The sequence below is a fragment of the Delphinus delphis genome, chromosome 4 (genome assembly GCF_949987515.2).
Source record: "Delphinus delphis chromosome 4, mDelDel1.2, whole genome shotgun sequence".
NCBI lineage: Eukaryota > Metazoa > Chordata > Mammalia > Artiodactyla > Delphinidae > Delphinus > Delphinus delphis.
The window spans coordinates 12552084-12576788 of record NC_082686.1 but is presented as its reverse complement, the minus strand read 5'-3'; the positions used below and the strand labels follow the sequence as shown (position 1 = coordinate 12576788).

General features: G+C 46.8%; 1 protein-coding gene across 1 annotated transcript; it reads left to right on the top strand.

The window, feature by feature from the left end:
• The first annotated feature begins 8248 nt into the window (after positions 1-8248).
• MRAP (melanocortin 2 receptor accessory protein) lies at positions 8249-24151 on the top strand. The gene is given in 4 exon segments (XM_060009817.1): positions 8249-8354; positions 21178-21304; positions 23526-23628; positions 23630-24151. Coding segments are annotated over 4 exon segments (594 nt in total). The 3' UTR covers positions 23888-24151.
• Positions 24152-24705: the final 554 nt, after the last annotated feature.

The window sequence follows — 24705 nt, the reverse complement described above, 5'->3', positions numbered from 1 at the left end:
CTCGCTGTATCCTCATGTGGTCTTTCCTCTGTGTGTGTCTGTCCTACTCTCCTCTTTTTATGAGGTCACCAGTACATTGGACTAGGGCCCATTTTAACGGCCTCATTTGAACTTAATTACCTCTTTAAAGACCCTAACTTAAATCCCTAAATTTATGCTTTTTACTTGATTTAGGGAATTTTCAGCCATTACATTGTCAATATTATTTTTTTCTGTCCCATTCTCTCATTCTTGCTTTTTGGGGTACCATTTACCCATATGCAAGAATGCTTTATACTATCCCACATATCACAGAGTCTATTTTCTAAATCTCTTTTCTCTTTGTTTTTCAGATAGAAAAAGTTCTGATTATCATTCCTCAAGTTCCCCAGCCATGCCCACTACCATCTCCATTCTGTGTTAAGCCCATCCAGAGAATTTTTCATTACACATGCCGTACTTTTTCAGGTCTGGACTTTCCATCTGTGTTTTGTTTTTGTTTTCAGTTCCCTTTGTTTGCTCAGATTCCCCCATTTGTTCATTCATTTTGGTTATATTTTCTTTTTAGACATTTGGACATATTTGTAATAGTTGCTTTAAGGTCCTTACCTGCTAATTCCAATATCTAGATGATCTCAGTGCTGGTTTCAATTGACTTCCTTTTCTTCAGACTAGAGAGAAGTTACGTCTTTCCTATGTCTTTGTAATTCTAGTGTTTCTATTGTATACTGAACATTGTGGATGACATGTTACAGAGACTCTGGCTTCTATTATCAAACTCTGCAGTGTTGATTTTTTTATCTACAGGCAGTTAACTTTGCTGGATCCAGACTCCAGACTCTGCTTCTCCTGAAATGAGAGGTAGCTGAAATCTCCATTCCGTTCTTTCAGCTTTTCAGCTGTTACTTTCCACCGGGCTCCTTTGACTCTCCCCTTGCACATATACAGCTCAGGAGTGACCCAAGGATTTTTTGTTAATTTATATTTTGAAATAATGTAAGACACACAGAGGTGTTCAAAAATAGTACAAAGAGCTCCCAGCATCAGCAAAACCAAGAAATTAACATTGGTGGAATACTATTAACGAAGCTATCGATTTTATATTGATCTCACCAGATTTCCCACTAATGTCGTTTTTAATTTTTAAAATATTTTTTTCCAGTTTCACTAAGATATATTTGACATACAACATGTGTACGTTTAAGGGGTACAACATAATAATGTCTTTTTTCTGATCCAGGAGCCAATTCAGAATGTTATGTCGCATTACTTGTTACGTCGCATTACTTGTTACGTTTCTTTAGTCTGCACCAATTTGTGATAGTTCCTCAATTTTTCCTTGACCTTCATCACCTTGACCGTTTTGAAGAAGACTCGTCAGTTATTTTGTAGAATGTCCTTCAATGTGGTGTTTCCTGTCGGTTTATCATGATTAGATTGAGCTTATGCATTTTAGCAAGAATACTGCAGAGGTGCTATGCTCTCCTCAGTGGGTACATGATGTCACTGTATCTTATAACTGATGATGGTAACTTGATCACTTGTGTAAGGTGTTATCTGCTGGATTTCTCATTGTAAAGTTATCGTTTTTATCTGTGTAACTAATAAATAATTTGGAGTACATATGTTTTAAACTATGCACCTGTAGTTTTTCTTCCAATACTTTCACCCACTAACTTCAGCATCCATCAGTGCATCTTGCCTGCCAACAGTTACTACCATGGTGCTCTCGTGGTGGTTTTCTATTTCCATCCTTACTTCTCCATTTATTTATTATAATTCTTCTGTTAGGAAGGGCCGTTCTTTCTCTACCATTTATTAAGTCATTTATTTATATCAGTGTGGGTTCATGGATATTTCGTTTATCCTATGGGTTATAATCCAACACTGTTGTTAAATATAGATTTTGCTCAAGTTGTTCCAGATTTGGCTATCATGATCGCTTTCGGGTTGGTTCTGTACCATAGCCAAGGATATGAGCAATGTTTACACACAGATTTGCGGGTTTATTCTTCTGTGACCCTGTACTTTCCAGGACTCCCCTCCTCCCACTTTCTGTAATTTTTTTTTTTACATCTTTATTGGAGTATCATTGCTTCAATGGTGTGTTAGTTTCTGCTTTATAACAAAGTGAATCAGTTATACATCTACATATGTCCCCATATCTCTTCCCTCTTGCATCTCCCTCTCTCCCACCCTCCCTATCCCACCCCTCCAGGCGGTCACAAAGCACCGAGCTGATCTCCCTGTGCTATGCGGCTGCTTCCCACTAGCTATCTACCTTACGTTTGGTAGTGTATATACGTCCATGCCACTCTCTCGCTTTGTCACAGCTTACCCTTTCCAATTACTCAGTCTGTTGCCCCAAGCTCTGTCCTCTGACTCCTCGAGCCAATGAAACTTTTGTTTTCTGTTTGAGTTCAAGCTATTCCATGCTATGAGGAATGAGGAAACATACAAGCAGAGAAACTGCTGTATAAATACAAATGTCACCCAGTGCAGTTCCCTTTTTCAAGAGTTGGCTTCCCTTCAGTTTCTGCCTGCTCTCAGTCACTCTCCAGTGCCTCCAAAGAGTTGCTTTATCATATCTCATCCAGATTTTATAATTGTTATCTGTGGGCTGGTTAGTGTGATACGCACCATGCCACAATTATTGAAAACTATTTGATTGGTTTTTAATTTCATAATTTCCTACTTCAAGAACCTGAATTATCTGACAGCTGTTACATCATTCTTTGCAGCCTTAAGATTTCTGGTTGTTAGGAATAAGTTTTGTTTATCTCATGGAAAGCTTTTAGTATGGTTGATGCTATCAACAAATACTGATATTATAGTTATTGTGTAAAGCATGGTCTTTGTCTTCAAAAACTTTAAAAAGCAGTTAAGCAAGTAAGGGCATGTACGGAAGTGAATTTTAAAATGTGGTAGGTCCTTACCAGAGTATTTAAGCATTTGACACTAACAAAAGTTGGTGAAGATGTGGAGCAACTGGAAATCTCATATTTTATCAGTTACCTTTTTCTGTGTAACAAATCACCCCGAAATTAAAGGCTTAAAAGAACAACGATTCACTTATGGTTACCAAAAGGGGAAGGGGTGGGAGGAGAGGGATAAATTAGAAGTTTGGGATTAACAGATACACACTATCTATATAAAATAGATAAGCTACAAGGACCTACTGTATAGTACAGGGAACTATATTCAATATCTTGTAATAACCTATAATGGAAAAGAACCTGAAAAATATATGTATTTTTTAATATACAGTTATATATATATATATATGTATGTATAACTGAATCACTTTTCTGTACACCTGAAACTACATAACATTGTAAATTAACTATACGTCAATAAAAAATTAAAAACAAACAAACAAAAAAGAACAACCGGGACTTCCCTGGTGGCTCAGTGGTTGGGAATCCGCCTGCCACTGCGGAGGACACGGGTTCGAGCCCTGGTCCGGGAGGATCACACATGCCGTGGAGCGACTGGGCCCGTGTGCCACGGCTACTGAGCCTGCGCTCTAGAGCCCGCGAGCCACAGCTACTGAGTCCGCGCGCCTAGAGCCCGTGCTCTGCAACGGGAGAAGACACCACAAGGAGTGGCCCGCACACCGCGACAAAGTGGCCCCCGCTCGCCGTAACCGGAGAAAGCCCGCGAGCAACAACGAAGACCCGATGCAGCCAAAAATAAATTAATTTAAAAAAAAAAAGAGCAACCATTCAACTAGCTCCAACTCTCATGATTCTATTGATCGTCCATCTAAGTCAGGCTCAGCTGGGGGTTCTTTGGATTTCGGCTGTGCTCACCCAGGGGTCTACAGTCAGCGGCTGGTCAGCTGGAGTGCTCCAGCCCTAGGCATTAGCTGGCTGTTGACTGGGCAACACGTCTCTGATCACCCAACAGGCTGGCTTCTGCTTATTCAGAGTAACTGGGCAGGGGTCCGGGACAGTGGGCACATGGCCTTAAGGCCTAATATGTTGGCCTGAAACTTACAAAACTTAATCGTCCTATTTATTAGTCAAAGCCAAAACAAGTCACAAAATCAAAAAATGGAGAAATGTGCTTCATTTTTTGATGTGAAGAGAATATACAGTCACTGGGTGTATAAGGAAGAGGATCGTAGGCATTTTTGCAATACTCCATATATATACTTGTGAGTGTGTAAACTGGTATTGACACTTTTGAAAAATGTTTAGCTATACCTAGTAAAGCTATCCCCATCAATTCCACTCCTGATATATACCTGATATATAAATTAGTACTTATGTCCACCACATATGTGAAAAAGAATGATGTTAGGGGCCTTCCCTGGTGGTGAAGTGGATAAGACTCCATGCTCCCAATGCAGGGGGCCCAGGTTCGATCCCTGGTCAGGGTACTAGATCCCATGTGCAGGCTGCAACTAAGAGTTCCATTGCCACAAGCAAGGAGACTGCATGCCGCAACTAAGGAGCCGGTGAGCTTCAACTAAGGAGCCCACCTCCTGCAACTAAGACCCGGTGCAATCAAATAAAATAAATAAATAAAATATTTTTTTAGAAAAGGAATGTCCATAGCCCATTTATTCATAATAGCCAAAAAAGCGAAAAGAACTCAAATGTTCATCAAGAGGAGAATGGATAAATAAATTACAGAATATTCATACAATGGAGTACCACAGAGGAAAAAAAAGAACCTGGTGAATAATAGAAGTGAGATACAAAAGAGTACATGTTGTAGTGTGATTAGATTTATATGAGGTTTGAAATGAAGCAAAACTAATCTGTGATGATAGAAATCAGAATAGCAGTTTCCTTGGTGTGTATGAAGAGTGGAGGCTGGTCATCCACCAGGAAGGATCCCGAGGGAACCTGCTGGGGCACAGGAAAGGTTCTGTATCTTGATCTAGAGGATGCTCACGTGTGTGTATGTTTCTGTGTGTAATAGTCATCAAGATATACACATAAGGTGTTTGCATTTAATTATACATCAATTTTAAAATAGTCTTTTAAAGGGTGGTAGTGATGCCAAATACATGTGATTAGCGTTGAGGGGAGGAAAGTCACTGGGGCCCGGCAGGATCAGAGAAGCTGTCTTGGGCCGTGGGGAACTTGCACTTGAAGGAACCGAATAGGAGGAAGATCCAGGGATTGGCCGAGAAAGGGGCAAGCGCTCCCTCTTGACTCAGCTATTCTCACACTCTGCATCAGTCCACCTGCCAATTTTGCAAATCCCCTTGACTCCAACCTTCCAACCTCCTCAGTTTAAAATGAGAAAAGAAAAAATTATAGTGACTTGGACAGGTATGTGTTAAATTGCTTAAAAGTGTAAAAACATGTACGACCCCAATTAAGGTAGAGCTGGTAGCATAATTGTTTGTTTCAACACATCCTTAAAAGTCAGAGATCCTCTTATTTACAAAGCAGAAATAGAGACACAGACATAGAGAACAAACGTATGGATACCAAAGGGGAAAGGTGGGGGTGGGATGAATTGGGAGATTAGGAGTGACATATATACACTATTGATACTATGTATAAAATAGATCACTGGACTTCCCTGGTGGCGCAGTGGTTAAGAATCCGCCTGCCAATGCAGGGCACACGGGTTCGAGCCCTGGTCCGGGAAGATCCCACATGCCGTGGAGCAACTGAGCCCGTGCGCCACAACTACTGAGCCTGCGCTCTAGAGCCCGCAAGCCACGACTACTGGCCCCACGTGCTGCAACTACTGAAGCCCACGTGCCTAGAGCCCAAAAGAAGCAACAAGAGAAGCCGCCGCAATGAGAAGCCCGCGTGCCGCAACAAAGACCCAATGCAGCCATAAATAAATAAACAAACAAACAAATAAATTTACCCAAAAAAATCACTAATGAGAACCTACTGTATAGCACAGGAAACTCTACTCAGTGTTCTGTGGTGGCCTAAATGAGAATGAAATCCAAAAAAGAGGGGATATATGTACACATACAACTGATTCACTTTGCTGCACAGTAGAAACTAGCACAATATTGTAAAGCAACTATACTGCAATAAAAAAGTAATTTTAAAAAAAAGTCAGAGATCCTATATCTTTATCTTTTTATCAACAAGATCTCACTCAGCCTTGAAATTGAACCGCTCTTTGGTCACATTTCTTTGCTGCTAATAGCCTAGGTCACCTCATTTGACCTTCAATTCCCAGCGGAGAAGGAGTCCCTGTCTCTTCTCCCTCCCTGTATCCATGCCTGGGCCTTAAGAGCATGATGTTCTTTGTCAATTGCTTTTCGTAAGTCACGTCCATGAAGACTGCCTAGTGCCAAGGGGCGCTCAGCAGACTGGGAGTTGGGAGACACAGGTTCTTATCTAGACTCAATCACTAATTGGCTGGGTAAGCCTGAACATGTCACTTAAGTTTCTGGAAAATACTATGTGTGTGTGTGGGTGTGCGTGTGTGTGTGTGTGTGTGTGCACGCGCGTGCACATGGGTGCATGCTGGTGGATGATGATGGTAACCTGAGGTTGGGAAACTTTTTACCAGAGGTTCTCCTTAAAGGACAGGCAGAGAGCTGGAGACCGTGACTAGTTAAGGCAAGAAATAGAAGGAGTTCGTCTGTATCCAAGGTTGGTGTTGTACACAGAAAGAGATGGATGGATTACGAGAGAGGGGGGTGAGAGTAGAGATGAAGAGGAGATGGACTCGGTGGAGGATGAGAAATGAGAAAAGAAGCATGGTGGGGTGGGAGGAAAGGCCACATTCGCTGGCAGGTAACAACAGCTTATATTTACGGGCGCCTCCTACCGACAAGGCTGCTGTAAGTCCCATGCCTGGCTGTGCCCATTCATACTTCCCAGCCCCGGCCCCCCCGCCACCGCCCCTTGCCCGGGAGACACATGCTGTGGTCATGCCCATTTCACGGATGAGGAAAGCCAGCTGCAGAGAGGTTAAGTCACTCGTCCAGGGCCACACTGCTGGGAAGAGCTAGAGCTAGGATGCAAAGTGGGCAGCCTGGCTCCAGAATCCATGCTTGTGTCCCCCACACTCTACTGTCCCTTTAAGCAAGGACTCCCAGGAGGCACGTGCACAGCCGCGCGCACAGCAACAGCTGGACGTACGCGCACAGGACGTGCACGCTGTACGGAGTGTCTTTTCAAGTGGATCTTTCATCTCCTCACTCTGGAAACGCAGGAGCTCACTTCTCCCTTTCTAATCGACTGAACCACCGAGGTTCAGCTCAGGAGGAGGGGTCCCCGTGGAACGCCGCAGGCCCCCCAGGTGGGCCTGAAGTTATCCGGGTTCACCGTCTACACCATTAGTGCCCAGCTTTCCTCTGGCAGTGTAGACCTGAGTCAAGAAGACGGGAAAGTTCATACACTGGAGGGCAAGTCCCCATCATTCTGTGCATTTTGATTTTGTAACTAATTCTAGGGATCCTCTCACATTTAGAGCTTCTCATTCCCAGTACTTGGAATGAGAGGAAGAATGTTCCTCTTGACTGCATCTGTGCTCCTAGAAAAGTGAGTGTACAACTTGGAGTCAGGCCCTGACCAGCAGCATCCTTGTCCCGTGTGTCGTCAGCAGAGGGCTGGTGAACCCTGTTCACCCTGGGGCCCTATTTCCCAAGAGCACAGTCCATGTGGGATCTTGACACGAAAAACAGCCTGTCTGAACAGAGGCAACTGACTGATTGTTTCTCGGGGGCTCAGATGAAAGCTGGGAAGTGTGCTCAATTGGAGAGGAGTGTTCTTTTGGTTTAATTAATTGCTGACGTGGACACGAGAGGTTGCAAGTTCAGGGTTGACATCACTCAGGCCCTCGGATAAGGAATCTAAGCCAGTGATTTGCTGGTTGCTTAATAGCACCAAGCACTGCCTTAATGCAAGTCAAGGGCACTGACAGGCTTTTGATTTGCTGATTAACTTTTTAGGTACTTAAGGTAGAAAGTGACTGTCCTTTCCAATCGTAGACCACATCTTGCCTTTCAAGGGGCCCTGGGGGATCTGTTTTCCTGTCCTGACGCTGAGGGCCAACCTGGAACTGCACTGGGACTGCAGGCTCCAGCCTTGTAGCTCTGTTTGTCTTGGAGTTCCGTCAAGCAGGGCAGGATGGAACGCTCTGCTTGAACACTGAAGATGTCAGGCCCACCCCTCTGACCTTCCTCTGAGCCCAACGGCTCTGATAAGTGGGCAGGCCTTGAGCCTGGAGACCCACAGACACACTTGGATGATTTTACAGAAATCAGCCGGGCAACCTCCTGGTAGAGCTCTGAGCAGCTCCGGAGGGGCCATCTGCCAGCGCTGCGGGCATGGCCAACCGGACCAATGCCTCTGCCGCATACGACAGCTACGAATACTACCTGGACTACTTGGACCTCATTCCCGTGGATGAGAAGAAGCTGAAGGCCAGCAAACGTGAGTCCCAAAGTGGGAAAGCTGGCCAGGCAGAGGCTGGGAGTGAGTCCCGAACTGGGAAAGCTGGCCAGGCAGAGGCTGGGGGTGAGTCCCGAACTGGGAAAGCTGGCCGGGCAGAGGCTGGGGGTGAGTCCCGAACTGCGAAAACTGGCCAGGCAGAGACTGGGGGTTGGCCCAAATGACTTTTCTCCATTCACTTAAGAACTACAGCAGATGCCCACCGGGAAGCCAGAACATGACTTGAGCTCGTGGATATAAGGGAATGGCGGGGGGTGGCGGGTGTACCTGTTATCTTCTGTAATAAGTTTGGAACTAACCTCCTGAGAAGCTAAGACACTTTGGGAGCAGAATCTACTGGTAAGATAGATTTCTTGATAGAGTTAGATTTGTCTGGGGTTCCAATAAGCTAGATGAGTTTCTTCAAATTGCAGATTTCACGTTTTCTGTTGTCTCTATACAGATGTGGGAGAGAGTTACTGTGTCCACTCCTAAGATGTGTGACTTACTAATTCTTATTAAAATACCCACCAGTGCTTCATCTTCACAGTCTCAGGAAGGACAACCAGACAAGTAAACATCCTTTTCCTCCTTGCCCCAGCCCAGCCTTTATCTCTTGCGTAACTTGGTACTTTGTCAGCGATCTCCTCTGATTATTCCAGCTAGTCAGTCAAGATAATGAGTTGACTGAGTGAATGAACATGTAAAACAAAACAAAACAAAAACAAAGTCTCAGTTTCAGGAGCCCATCCTCTCTGCCTATTCTGAAGTCCCTTGGGTTCCTTGGGATTTCACTACCATCACACACTATGTCCTTCAAAAAATGAACGGAGTCCTTCAAAGGAACCGGATGCTTCTCATATGAAAAGAAAGATAGTCTGTTACACACCAGCTCGAAACTGAAATTCACTCGGATAGTATCATTTAATAAAAGGAGGCAGATCCCTGGCGGGGCCCTTGGGGGAAGTCCTATAGAATGTCTGGTTAGGAAGTGTTCCTGTTTCCTGTTTCATTTACAACTTGCAGAAGCTGAGGACTTCTGTTTCATGTTTGCTGAGGACTTCCTGTATCCCTGGCACTGTAGCAAAACATTTGGGGGGGAAATGATTTGGCGTGTGTTTTCTGATACAAGGTATATAATCATGACATTAAAATGCAGATTTTTTTTTCACCTACGACTCACAATAAGGAAGACATATAGTAATAGGGAGAAAGTGGCAGATTTGAAATCAAAGCCCACGTAAGTATATTATCAAAAGTTCAGAACTTCGGGATACATATTGATCTGGACAACATGTAGATCTGCATTCAGGAAAGACTTTTTAAAATTAACACGAATTAAATAAAATTCTGGCTCAGCTTCAGACACTCCTGTCCTTTCGTGTGCCAGACACCCCTCTCAGCCGCCACCTGGGCTCCAAAGAGTCTCCCAGCTGCTTTGGGTGGGAGGACAGTTTGCAACTCTAGAATCTTAGAACACATGATCTCAGTCCTCTGCCCTTCCCCCCTTACCCACAAACAACTTCCATTTCTGACGAAAACGGCTGGTGTTCTCTAAATTGTGTATGAGGTTTGAGATGTTCTTTCTTGCACACTTGAACTAGAGTTGGAAGTTTACAACCTGGGGAGCTAGAAATGAGATCAAATAAGAAATTCCTCCTCAAACTCCCAAACCCAGTAAAGATTATCTCAGTGAGGAATCTCACCAGAGAGACAAGTCACCGCCTTACCACCCCCCAGACAAGCTAGATGTTGGGGGCTTTTGACTCCTACAGGGGGAAGCCAGTTGCTGGGTCATCTCTCCCATGAAGAGTAAACATCGATTGGTATTTTCACAGCAAGGATTCAAGTTATGCATCTTAGGGGACTGACAAAATAACTCTCCCATATCTGCATACAGACAATAGAAAACATGATATCTACAATGTGAAGAAACTCACCCAGCTTATTGGAACCCCACACAAATAAATTAAACTCTATCAAGAAATCCATCTTAAGGAAATTCCCTGGCGGTCCAGTGGTTAGGACTCGGTGCTTTCACTGCCGAGGGCGCCAGGTTCAATCCCTGGTCGGGGAACTAAGATCCCACAAGCCATGTGGTGGTGTGGCCAAAAATTATTTAACTAATTAAAAAAATAAAATAAGAAAAATTTTAAATCTCATTTATTTTTTTAAAAATCCACCTTAAAAGAATATTCTGTCTCAAAAGTATCCTAGTGTCTTAGAATGTGAACTCCAGATTTATTACAATGGATATCAGATACCATTTTATACCCAACCCCTAGATATCAGGAATCTTTGACACCCACAGGGAGAGGTGCTCCTTCTGGGATCCTTTATTCCTGTTTGCAGGTGGATTCCCAACCACTGCGCCACCAGGGAAGCCCTGACCACATTTTTTAAATATATTTTTTAAAGGTTGATATGCTCCTTAGTAAATGACTTCACTCTACCAGTCAGAAAAAAATCAGTGTTAACGTTTTGGTGCCTAGCCAATTAGGGTGGTTCTGTGTCCGTATCCTCATGTGCACACAGGCACATACACATGTGCATGCCTGGACATACACACACACCTATACACCCACATACAATTGCACTCCTACTTTGTGTGCTGTTTTGTAATGACTCCTGCCTGGAGCTGCTGAGGGGAAACTGAGGACTCCCTTGGGTGCCCTCTCTCCTCCCTGGGCCTGTCTGTAACTGTATGAGGCTGGGTCCAGTGGGTGCTCAGCAGAGCTCAGGTGGGGAGGACAGGCCACCGGGCTTGTGGGAAGTTGTATTATCAGCTGGTGACAATGACTCCATTTTCTGGTCCCTTTGGAAAACATCAACCTACAAGCTTATCTCCTTCTGCCCCCTGGTTTCAGTCTCTCTCCATCTTCACTTCTATCTCCTCAATCTCTTCTTTCTCTTGCTGCCATACTGAGGGCAACCTGCCTTCTAGAAGGCAACCAACCTTCTAGGTTTGCCCAGGACTGTCCCATGGATGCATATTGAGAAACCCAGGCACATCGGATGGTCACATTAATTCTCCTCTCCTTCCTCAAGCCCCACAAACATAGGAACAGGGCTGCCACTAACCCCCATGGTAGAGAAAAATTAGAAAACAGTCTCCTCCTTTGGGCACACAGCTAATCACAACCCATTCAGGTGGGGTCCCTTGAGCAGTGTGCAGCCTGTGTAACTGTTCACGGCGTCCCTGCATAGGAGGGACTCCAGGCTCAACCATGTGCCCTTTGCTCAGTTCCCTGCCCCTGCCCTCCCCAATAGGTCTAAGCCCCATTTTCCTCCTGGTGGTCCCTCTGAAATTAGGAACTGTCAATTTTGTTTTCAATCATTTCAAAGACATCCACTTCCGCACCAGAAACACTCCATACCTTTTCCCACCTTCTGGCCATTGCTCATGATTAATTCAACAATCAAAATTCTGTACTATCCATTACGCGTCAGACAGTTGCACTGGGAGCTGGAGGTATAAAAGCAAATGGATTAAATCCATGTCCTCGATTTTTTTTTTAACAACTTTTTTTTTTTTTTTTTTTTCCGGTACGCAGGCCTCTCACTGTTGTGGCCTCTCCCATTGCGGAGCATAGGCTCCGGACGCACAGGCTCAGCGGCCATGGCTCACGGGCCCAGCCGCTCTGTGGCATGTGGGATCTTCCCGGACCGGGGCACAAACCCGTGTCCCCTGCGTCGGCAGGCGGACTCTCAACCACTGCACCACCAGGGAAGCCCAACAACTATTTTATTTTATTACCATGTTGATCTATTTTGTGATGATGTATTTCCAAGTAGGTTACAGACCTCATGACACTCCTCCACCAAATTTAGGAAACTATTAAAAGTTAGGACATCACAGTACATCTAAACTCTTCAACAATTATTTCTTAGTATCATCTAATCTCCGGTCTATATTCAAATGTTCCCAGTTCCCCCCAAATGTGCATGAGAGCTATTTTGTCCACTCCATGCTGATGAGCTGCGTCTGGTCCCTGGAGTCTCTCTTAGTCTAGACCAGACCCTTTTTGTAGATGACACTGGCTCGAGGAAGAGGTCAAGCAGGTTACTCTGTTGATCCTCAACTGTCCCGTCAAGTGGGAGATACTGATCAGTAATAAACGTTTATTCAGTTAATGGTGTTAGGCTGGAGATTTGCAAAAGTTGCCCACAGAGCACAGGGAAGGACACCCCTGGGGAGAAGTAAGAGGTGAAGGAAGGCTTCTCAGGGAAGATGTGGCAAAGCTGAGTCCAAAAAATCGATTAGAATTTGCCTGCTACTCAGGGGGCTGGCGCAGGGTAGAGAACAGTTACACTCCTGTAGGTAAAAGATGTGTTTCCGGGACGGTGTTTTGGGAAGGGCGACAAAGGATGAGCTCCGGATCCCCGGGGCCCAGGTTCTTGCAGGCCAGCCTTGGAGGATCCCTGTAAACTGCAGGGAGTCATTTAAAATTGTAAGCAGGGAAGAGACAAGGGCCGATTTGCTTGCTAAGAAAATGGCTCTGGTGAACATATAAATGTGAGGGTCAGTAGGGTAGTGGTGACACGTGGGCAGGAAACAGCCATGTGCTGGGGCTGGAAGCATAAAGTTGAAAAGATCCCTACCCTTAGGAGTTCACAGTATAGGAGGGAGCGGCCGCATAAATGAACGAATGAGCGTGCTCCGGTGTTACAGCCATGGGAATAGAAGTATGTGAGGCTCAGAGAGGCCAAGTGACTTACTTAATGTCACGCAGCTGACTAGTCACAGAGCCACGACCTAAATTCCAGCTCTGATGCCTCAGGACTCTTCCCAGGACACTTTTCATGATCAGGGGGCAAATTCTCACCAGGATGTCAGATCCAGCAGAGCAGGAACCTTTGTCCACCTCTCTCTCTCTCTCTCTCTTTTTCTCCCCCACGAGCTCCTAAATAGTGCCTAGCACACAGTAGGCACACAATAGCTGTTTGCTGAATGAATGAATAAACTAATGTGAAGTAGGCTGCTCTTGCACACATTATTAATTTTTATGATGAATATTTGCACCAATTATCAATTTATTGCCTCTCAGCTCTGAATGCGCCCTTCAAAATAGGCTCTGTGATCAACGATGGAATTTTCTTTAAAGTGAGCACGTGTTAGGCTTTCTCAGGAGAGGGCTCTGGAGGGCACCGCTGGAGCACCGGGGCTCGGGGTTCAGCAGTGAGGGCGTGGGGACGTCTGGGGGAACTAGCCCCGGTCCCTGGCCCAGAACACCGTCTCCCTGAGATCTTGCAGCCTCCGTGTGGCAATAACCTCTCTGCAGCCATGTAGACAAAGAAACCAAAGCCCCCGGGCAACCTGTGGTTGGTGGGGGAGGTGCCACAACTCCTCCGTCTTCCTCTCTTCCCCCTCAACACCCCCACCCACCCACCAGGCCTCCAGAGGGCTCTCCATGGTTTGTCTAGCAGCTCCAGGCAAACTCAGGCCTGGATGAATGACCCAACCCCTCTGCCATCCAGTGGCCAAACCACATCTCCTCCAGGGAGGTCTGAACCCCTTCCAAGTTTGTCCTTCCTGGGTGTTATAGGCTGAATTGTGTCCCCCGGCCCCCCACCAAATTCTTATGTTGAGGTTCTAACTCCCAGTACCCCAGAAGGTGACAGTATTTGGAGATAAGACCTTTACAGAGGTGATTAAGTTAAAATGAGGTCATTAGGCTGGGCCGTAATCCAGAGCGACTGGTGTCCTTGTAAGAAGAGATTAGAACACAGACACACACAGGGGGATGACCATGAGAGGACCCAGTGAAAGACAGGCCAAGGAGAGAGGCCCCAGAAGAAATCGACCCTGCTGACACTTTGGTCTTGGACCTCCAACCTCCGGAACTGTGAGAAAATTAATGTCTGTAGTTTAAGTTACCCCAGACATGGTACTTCGTTACAGCAGCCTGTATTAGTCCTTTCAGTCTGCTATAACAAAGTACTATAGACTGGGTGGATTATAAACAAAATAAATTTATTTCCCACAGATCTGCAGGCTGGAAAGTATGCAACAGACACATAGGGAATGCCCTGGGTTGTCCCCATGGACTCGAGGGCAGGGCACCCTCTCCTACAAGATGAGGGTCTTGGGGGACTCCTAATACTATCTACTGTCTCTAAAGAAAATTCCTCAGAGCTAAACATCACCAAGTCAGATTTTAAGTAGTCAAGCCCTGTCTTGGTCTCCTTGGGCTGCTATAACAAAATATCACAGGCTGGGTGGCTTCAATAACAGATATTTATTTCTCACAGTTCTGGAGGCTGGAAGTCCAAGATCAATGTGGCAGTAGATTCTCTGTCTGGTGAGCACTTGCTTCCTGGCTTGTAGATGGCCACCTTCTCTTTGTCTGCTCACAAGGCTTTTCCTTGGTGCACATGGTGAAAGAGTGTACGTGTGTCTCTTTCTCTTCTTATGAGGTCACTAATCCTAATGAGGGCTTCACCCTCATGACCTCATCTAACTCTAATTACCTCTCAAAGGCCCCACGTCCAAAAATCATCGCACTGGGGATTAGGGCTTCCACATATGAATGGTGGGTAGGAGACACAAACATTTAGTCTACAGTGGCACCTTTGTCTTGGCCATCAGCTGAAGCAGACAGAGAGAATTCACTATGCACATCCTGTCTCCTAGATATATTTCAAATCAGATCTGGCTGTGTATGCTATTTTGAACCCTGCTCTTACTGACCTCACAGTATTTTCTTTTCCCATGTTGTTAAATATTCTTTCACAAAAATTTTGCAAATAGCTGCATGGTGTTCTAGAAATATGTATCTTTGAGCATATAGAATGTTTCCAGAATTTTGCTCTTATAAGCAGTGGCCTTGGGGAGAGAACTTCTTCCACTGTTGTGTGTTAAGTAAAGATGTCTCGCCTATTTCTGTCCTTAGTATTTGAATTCAAAAAAGTTCACTAAAAAAGAAAAAGCCTAAAAAATGCAAAAGCAGCAATGTCCCTCATCCAATCTCTGTGCTCCCGTTATCACTGTGTCACTTTTGTTTTCTGTGATGATCAGCAAAAGGCAGCATTGGGCAGTCTCAGGGATGCTCTGTTACTTGGCTTCGAAGGTACAGTAAGGTAAGCGTGAGTCCAGGTGAGGGTGCAGAGGTCAACCACAGCAAGCAGGTGACCTCCTTTACTGACAAATGTGACTTTCTCTCCCTGCCAGTTCCTCTGGGCTGGATCGCCAACCCAGTCAAACAAATCAGAAGGCATCATATCCCAGGTCTGCGCATCAAAGACAGAAAGATGCTGGGAATGCTTTGGGCAAAGAGGCAAAGCTCTCGCTCAGATCGTCTCACTAGAAGGTCACCTAGGGCAGCTGGTAGACATGGTGAAGTCCAGGCTGGGTTCAACTCCTGTGTCAAGTAGAGAAGACAAAAATAGAAGACAAAATCCCCGAGCTCATGTGTTAACCTAACAAGCAGGAAGGATTTTAAGATTTTTGTGTTCATGCCCAGACAGTGCAATTTATTCCATCATGGTTGGGCAGATAATTGGAAATGTCTAGGGATTTAGATATACTTTTATGAGCATTGAGTGCTGACTTGAAGGCTGTGGGTTGCCCTTTCCCAGGATGGCTTAAAATCTGGTGTGATTCTGTTACAGGGACGTCACAAGGATTGTTACCCTTGTGATTTTTCAGACGTGGCTTCTGTTTCACGGAAAGGTTAAGAATCTTCCCAACACTGTCAGAAAGGTGGAAAATGCAAATCTGTTTCCTGAGACCCTGCCTGAACAGACTGATGACACGTTTGATCTTCTATTTGTTCCCTTTTCAGCGGCTAAGCTTAGGAGAAAAAAACAGTCCCATATTCCAGTCTTATAGCAACCATACAGATTATTTTAATACCATGAGTCTCCAGATACTACTCAAGTACTCCCTTGCAGGGAGGAGTGGGATGAGTTGATTTTCCTTGGGTAGTGTCTGGCTTTATGGCTGTATTATTTACCTCTCAGGTCAATATGTCTTCTTCCTTTAATTAGAGGTTAGGAAGAATTCGTCATGGCCCATATTGACTTCTGCTGATGCACTGCTTCTGGCAGCTTCAATAATAAGGCAGTCTGGTAAGCTGGGATGAAGTGAGAGAGTGGCATGGACATATAGACATCACCAAATGTAAAATAGGTAGCTAGTGGGAAGCAGCCTCATAGCAGAGGGAGATCAGCTCGGAGCTTTGTGACCACCTAGAGGGGTGGGATAGGGAGAGTGGGAGGGGGGAGACGCAAGAAGGTGGAGATATGGGGATATATGAATATGTATAGCTGATTCACTTTGTTATACAGCAGAAACTAACACACCATTGTAAAGCAATTATACTCCAATAAAGGTGTTAAAAAGTAAATAATAATAAGGCAGTCTATTCATCTGCTTCTCTGACAGCTAGGAGAGGAAAAACACACCACTAACTAATCTCTTCTGAACACAATGCATAGACTTCAGGGTAAAGATTGAACAAAGGACCTCTATATAACTCTTCTCTTTTGGTCGGAGGGATGAAGTTCAGGTTACAACTTTAATTATGATGTTTAAGTCTTCAGCAAATGGTCAGTTCCATGGACGTGACGTAAGCAGTGAAAGTGATTTTTAAACAAAGATATGAGTATGTTTACCTTGGAACAAATTTCCCATCTAGCTAGCACCATGTGGAGCTGCCAAACTTGAATGAGTCTGTCATTGCTCAAAAACTGCTTGGAACTCTTACTTTGGAAATGACTTTGGTGGCCATGACACATTCTATGAAATGTCCACAGAGATAAATTATGTATGTCTTTGGAGAGTGGATTTGCTTCTGAGAAATAGTTAAGAATCACCCAGAAACCAATCAGGTGAATGGACTTAAGCTGATTGATACCAGCTGGGTGTCAAAAATAAAATATCTCATAAAGTAGCAAAATTGGTGTGTGTGTGTGTATGTGTCCTTCAAGGTAATTGCAAAAGAAGAATTTATAAATGTTTGATCATCGTATGTATTTTAGGAAAATTTAGATGACTGTGGAAGAGAGCAGATGATTATTTTGAAGGTCCGCATTCATTTGGATTTGTCAGTTTTGATATGTTCATTTAAAAAGTCAATTTTTTTACAGATTCAATAGAGAAAATTGGTTAAATTAACAGAGTTCCAGATAAAACAGATGTTGATTTCTCTTTCATGTACAAGTTTGAAGGATGGGATGGTATGTCAGCTCCATGAAATCTTCAAGAAGTAGCTTTGTTCTAGCTCATATCTCTGCCATCCCTGCCATCCAAGCCTGGCTCTAGCCATCACATCCATGTTCTGGGCAACAAAATGGAGTAAGGGCATAAGAAGGGACATGGGTTTTAGAAATCCAGCCATCTCTGCAGAAGGACTCCTAGAACCGTCTTGTAACAGCTCCACTCACATCTCATTGGCCAGAACCTTGTCTCATGACCCTACTAACTGAAAGGGAGGCTGGGAAATGTAGTCTTCATGCCAGGAAGCCATGTGACCTGCTAAAGGAGGGGTTCTATTACTATGGAAGCATGTGAAAGCAAACATTAGGATTGACAGCCAGCAGTCTATGCTACAATTACCTTCACTCATAGCTTACATTTTAGTGAGCTTGAAGGATACTGTGATATTAGTTGCCACAAAGCCCTCGTAACTGAAATAATATTAGTTCTATTTATACATTGGTTCACGACCATTAAACAAGGAATTGTGCCATGTACATTGCATATACATATTATTTTATTTAATTTGCCTAACAGCCAAAAAACACATACTATTATCCCCATTTAACAGATAAGGAGTTTATCTGTTAATAAATTTAGAGATGTAAAAAAGATTGCCTGAGATCCAACAGCTAGGAAATGACCAAGTCAGAATTTGTTAGCCTCCAGAGCCTAGGCCCTTAACCCCGTCATTATTCCCCAAGAAGGGAAAAACCTTGGGGTTAATTTTATTCTAGGGCCTTGGAGAAGAGGGAAGGGAAGGGGAGTTTTCCGTGGCTGGACCAGTTTCATTGTCAAGCCAGCCTGGTGCTCCTTGTTGTAAAGACAAGCCCATGGATGTTTAAACATTTCCAACACTGGGGAATGACAGCTCTCACCCTTGGTACAAAACGTTCTCTCAAGCACTTAGGCTGAACCTTCAGGAAGAAGAGGAAAAAATCCTATTTTCTTGGTTGTGTTTTTCAACAAAACACGATGAAATAGAATGTAGTACAGGAAACAGCTAGTGGCTACTGTTCGCCTTTTGGTCTGGCGAAATGAAAATTTCACTTCTCTGAAGAGGCTGTGTTCTGGGAGCGGTAACATCTCATTTCCTGCTCAGCGTCTGGAGATAATGACCAAGGGCTGGGACAGACAGCGTGAGCCTGGGGGAGGGGAGCCTGGGAGAGGGGAGGGGGCGTCTCAACTGCTCAGCTTTGGGGGCTGTTTTCTTAGAGGCTCTGACGGAACTTACGTAGGTGCCAAAGACCTCAAATCCTGCATTACTTTTATGAAAGTAAAAGAGCGTTAGCGTCTGCAGAAATCTGAAACTTCCTCATACAATAAAAATCCCAAACCATATTTTCTGAAAACATACATACTCTTATACTTTGAGGGTTATACAATAAATTGGGACTCTTTGGGACAGAGTTGAACCGAAGCAGGTATTGTGGAATAATACACAGTGAGCAGGCAAGGAACACTAAGAAAGTCAGAGGCTTCTTTTTTTTTTTTGCGGTACGCGGGCCTCTCACTGCTGTGGCCTCTCCCGTTGCGGAGCGCAGGCTCCGGACGCGCAGGCTCAGCGGCCATGGCTCATGGGCCCAGCCGCTCCGCGGCATGTGGGATCTTCCCGGACCGGGGCACGAACCCGTGTCCCCTGCATCGGCAGGCGGACTCTCAACCACTGCGCCACCAGGGAAGCCCCAGAGGCTTCTTTTGATTGACGTATACACACTACTGTATATGAAATAGATAACTAATAAGAACCTACCGTACAGCGCAGGAAACTCTCTACTCAATACTCTGTAATGGCCTATATGGGAAAAGAATCTAAAAAAAAGAGTGGATATATGTATACGTATAACTGATTCACTTTGTTGTATACCTGAAACTAACACAACATTGTAAATCAACTATACTCCAATAAAAATTTTTTTAAAAAGTCCTTAAGCTTAAGACGGATGGCAACAACCTCATTTCCTGTTTCCCAGGAGCCCATAGGGCCCCTACAACAGTCTGTTGCTCTAGGGCACCCCCATCGGTTTCTCAGGTCAGGGACAGAAAGCAGAGAGGATGTGAGAGTCAGCCTGGGGGGCTTTGCTGTCCTTGCAAAGCTTTGCTGTCCTTGTCCTCTCTTCAGTGTGAGTGCCGAGTTGCTGATGCATTACTAGGTGGTGGAGGTCCAGGATTCTTTTTGCAGATACTGCATCTGTTCCTTATTACCTGTTTTCGACACTTTTAGGACCTAAAATCGACTCTTTCAAAGTCTCAGTTTCTCCCTCTACCTGTCTTGGATCATAGAGGGCAGTGGTAACGGTCTTTACTAAATTACTATTATTTACCCCACAAATGACTCATAGATCTCTAATCCTCCATTCAGTTATTTGTTCATTTGTTCACCCATTTATAAACATCTTTTCATTTGAATCCATCACAAGAACATCTTTTGTTTGAACAGAACCCAACAGAAGGCAGGGCACGGCTGGCACAGGCAGTGCAGCAGGAGTGCCGAGGATGCTGGGGGAGAGATGCAGCATCCTGAAGGGGGTCCGCGATTTCTGGTGGGCAGGTTGGCCCCCTCTGAATCCTTAACAGCCCCCAGCAAAGCCTGGCTCCTGTACGTGCTTAATACACGCCTGTTGATTACTATCCTTCAGTGGCTTCCTTTGGTCACACATGTAGGTACCTAGCATATCCTGGTCTGGGGCATCTTGTCCTGGGGGCATGAGTGTGTCTGGGAGAAGATACTTGCAGACACTAATTATGAGCCTGGTCCTCTGTGCCCAGAGCCAAAGACAACCCCCAGGAGAAACTATACCCCTGCAGTTCCCTAGCAACTTGCCGAAAGTTCCAGACCCAGAGTCTCAGAGAAAGGAACCTCCTGACCTGCCAGGATCTACCCAGGGCCCAGAAGAGACTAAGCATCTTTCCCATTTTCCCTGCGTCCTTTCACCTCCGGCCACAGATACAGCCAGAGTAGTGGCTGCAGTAGTGCTCTTTCCTCCTGCCACTGCCCCGCAGCTGGGCCTGTCCCTCGGAAAGAAAGGGACCGGCTCTTTCCACCTCTAGCAGGCTGGCCGTGGCAGGCCTCGGGTGACAACTCCACAGCAGGAAGGGCTTGGCCCTTCCTGCGGCAGGCTGGCACAGTTGCCTAGCGCACATCTTTTTTTCTAAGTCTCTGATCTTGGGGTCTTTGAAGCTGTCCCTAACCAGGCTGGTAGGGGCTGCAGCCCTCACAGGGGAGGGGAGGCCGTCTTGCCACGAGAAGTTGCTCACAGCTCTTTCTTCTCCCTCCCGAGAGGAAGGGAGGAGGGGAAATCCATTCTCTGATCATCAGTAGCAGCTGAAAAAGCAAACCCATGAGGTGTCACCCAACTTCATTTACTGTTTTTTCCCCTCAATAAGCCCCCTAAACTCACCCAGAGGCCCGTGGCCCTGGGAAAAGCGCCAGGTCCCTGCTGCTGCCCGTTTCCTTCCCAAGGTTATCATTAATGGAAAAATCTGCCCCCGTACCTCCACCCCCCATCACAGCCGAGAAGACTTAGCCCCAGAGCCCCATCCCCACAGCACATGGGGACCCTCGCTTCCCAGCCGTGGGCCCTGTGACATCACACTGACGTGGAGACACGTGTCTGCCTCCCACAGATTCGATCGTCATCGCCTTCTGGGTGAGCCTGGCAGCTTTCGTGGTCTTCCTGTTCCTGCTGCTTCTGTCCATGTCCTGGCCAGCCTCCCCGCAGACGAGGAAAGTAAGGACAGGCGGAGGTATGTGGTAAGTGGCCACGTGCGGGGCTAAATAGGGGGTACCCGTATGTCCCCGGTGGAATATTACTTGGCCATAAAAAGGAATAAAGCCCTGATTTATGGGCTTTACGTGGATGACCCCTAGAAACACTGTGCTACGTGAAAGAGGTGAGGCACTGAAGACCACACGTGGTGTGATTCCCTGGACGTGAAATGTCTAGAAGAGGCAAACCCACAGACAGGAAGCAGATTAGCGGTTGCCCAGGGCTGGGAGAAGGCAGAGTAAGCGGGGCTGACTGCTAAGGGGCACAGGGTTTCTCTGGGGCACGAGGTAACTATTCCAACATAGATTGTGGTGATGGTCGCACAACTCAGGGAACGTACTAAAGACCATTGAATTATAAACTTTAAACGGGTGAACTTTGTGGTGTGTAGACCATAACTCAGTTAGGCTGTTGCAGACCATGAAGCGGAAGTTAAATTGGAGGCACAGTCCGTGCGCTCCAAGTAGCAACTAGAGCCGAGCTCGTTGTATGTTAATTCTCCTGTGCTACGCAATTGGCCTCCCGCATCCAACTTTCCCTTCCAGCTGAATCCGCCCAACACAGCCACCGCCATCCCAAGGACAATGCTTACAAGGGGCCCTATACCCCCTCTCTCCCTGCCACAGCTCATGGGACCAGGGGTGGGCAACCAACCCGGAGAGGGCTGGTCCAGGGCTGGCCACTGCCCCTAGAAACATATGGCCTGGCGGGGGAGCTGGGGCCACGAGGCACTGAGGGGGCCAGAGGAAGACGGTGGCTGGGTACCATGATGGACCAAGAACTCCTGGGATGTGGGAACCGTGAGTCAGCACAGGCAGCTGGGAGCAGGGAGAGGTGGGCAGAGCTGCTCTGAGAGGAGGGGAAGAGGAGCCTCCAAGCCCCTGAAAGAATCAGAGGGCAGCCCCCCTGCCTGATGGGGTCCCCCTGCCAGTTCCCCGAGGGCCTGCAGATCTGCGGATTCACAGACCTGCCTGGGGGGCCTCTGTCTCTCCTACCCCCTCGTCCACCCGCCCTGTCCATAGTGTCTCATGCACCGGGTCTACACACACCAGGTCATTCTGGTTCCCTTGGTCACATGTGGGAGGCGGGGACCAGCTTTCGAGCAATGAAGAAATCCATTCTTTCAGTTTTCAGAACTCACGTTGAAGCTAAGCAGATTTTTACCCCCAAGAGATCCCCGAGGGACAAACTAATGAAATTGACTTTCTTTTCTACTCTTCTGCGGTGACTTGGAGCAAGCCCTGTGCTAGGGACAGTTTGCGAGGATACTCAGCTACCTCCCAGCGGAAGCTTCCGCAGCCTGGTGGGCACAGGGGTTTTGCGCATCTTCTGGGCTACAGTTTTACCACAGGGCAAAATAATGACGCTCTTTGTCCTGACTGGCCGCATACCTTACTACAGAAAATGCTCTCCAGGAACTTTGTGACAAGGAATGCTCAGGACTGCCAAATAGATCCTTAGTTAGACTTAGGAAAGAGAATGCTGAGCTGCTTCCCAAAGAGTCGTTCTTTCCATGATGGAAAAAAAAAAAAAGACTGTGCTAGCATCATTTGAGTCATCTGGAAGGAGGGCTTAGCTCCCTCGTGCTCCCTTCCTGGCCTTCTTCATTCACGTTCCAATTATAACCACATTTGAACTAGTTCTCTAGCTTAGACAGCTATCGGTACATGGCCTCATCTCATCCTGATACCCACAAGGCAGTTATCATCCCACTTCACTAATGAAACTAAAGGCAGGCGGGATGTGTCCTGTGCCCCCAGCACCTCGAGTGCAGGAGGGTCCATCCAGGGAGGATGGATTTCTGGCTCAGATACAAGTTGGCATGAGGTACGGACACGAGATGAGCTACACTCAAACACGTGGATGGACGGAAGGTCAACCTCCCCCCCTCCCATCCCCCCACCCCTGCCTCCACCAGCTGTGAATCTGTGACATGAGGTCAGAGGGAAAGCCCCAAGGTCAGGGTCACCATCGAGCACTTCCTCTTCTCTTCCATTTCTCCACTGTGGTAGCCTTGGTGAGCCAGGCTGAGCCCCCCACCCCAGCCCTGGGCCTGCTTCCCCGGCAGAGGGGCTCTCGCCCTGTGACTCTCCCCTGCAGGCTTTGGCCAGGCAGGAGGGTGCAGCAGGGAGTCCCCTCCCCAACCCGGGGAAGGACAGTTCTCTGGGCAGCTTGGACACTTCCTTCCCTCTGCTCTGTCCGCAGGAACAATGCCCAGCACCACCCAACGTGCCCCTGGAGTCTCGGCCTCAACCTCCCCTTCTGTGTCTGGAAGCAACCCCAGCACCACGGGGCCCGCCAGGGGACTCCGCTGCCTCTACCGAGCTCAGTCGAGGAACCAGGTGGCAGAGCATCGGGCCCCGTCCAGCAGCTGCAGCAGGAGAGTCCCTCCACCTCGGCCCCCTTCCACCCCCCCCAGGGCCACCCTGCTCGCCTCTGGGAGCTGGCCCTCGATGGGGACCCGCACGGCACCAGCTGATGTCAGGAACTTCAAGCCCAGTGAGCCTCCCCTGCAGACAGAACCTCCCGATGGTAGAACCAACAACCCAAACCAGGGCCATTGCTGAGTGAGCCGGGGAACTCAAACCAACCTGGACACACACGTGCCCTCTGAAAGCCTGGTTACAGGTAGCACGGTGTGCAACTAGGTCAAGAATGACTGTACAAGGGGGCGCATGTATGCATTTACCCAAGGCTGGCAACAGCCCATCTGGCCGAGGGAGGAGGCCCCAAATATTGCTCGTTTCCTTTAGTGCACTTAACCTGCCTATTTACTGCTCATGCTGCTTTGGGAAGGATAGAAAAGTAAAATATGTGTGAATTAAGATTAAAAACTATTCACTGATCTCTACCATGTCACTTCATAGTTTCCGCTATTACTTCTGCAATGTTTTTTTTATCAACTCTGAGTTCGCTGGCTGATCTGCACCTTCTTTAGGACGCCCAGGGAGTGCCTGCCAGGTCCCCCTCCATCCCCCGCTGACACCCACTGTCACTAAGACGGGGCAGTGTGTGCCCGGCCAGACTCGCTGACTGTGGTCAGGGGACCTGAGCCACACCTCCGACCTCCCCAAGGCCTTTCACAGACAGAGCCCAGGGCGGCGTCTCCCCGGACAGGGCAGTCGGGCGCAGCAGGCAAGGCTTAAGCCCGAGTGGCAGGAGGATCCCGTGCTGTGTGACTTCGTGTGACGTCTGATCCGAGACCCCCGATGGACCTAGTTCTCTAGTGCCCGACAGCCTGCCCCTGGCAGGGTGCCAGCACCATACCACAAAGCCCATACACCTCACCCCCCCTCCATCCCAGGTGACTGAAAAATAATCCTGTAAGGTGAGGGCCAGGCCTGGCCTCGCCAGCACGGGGGACAGCGGGTTAGAAGGGAAGATG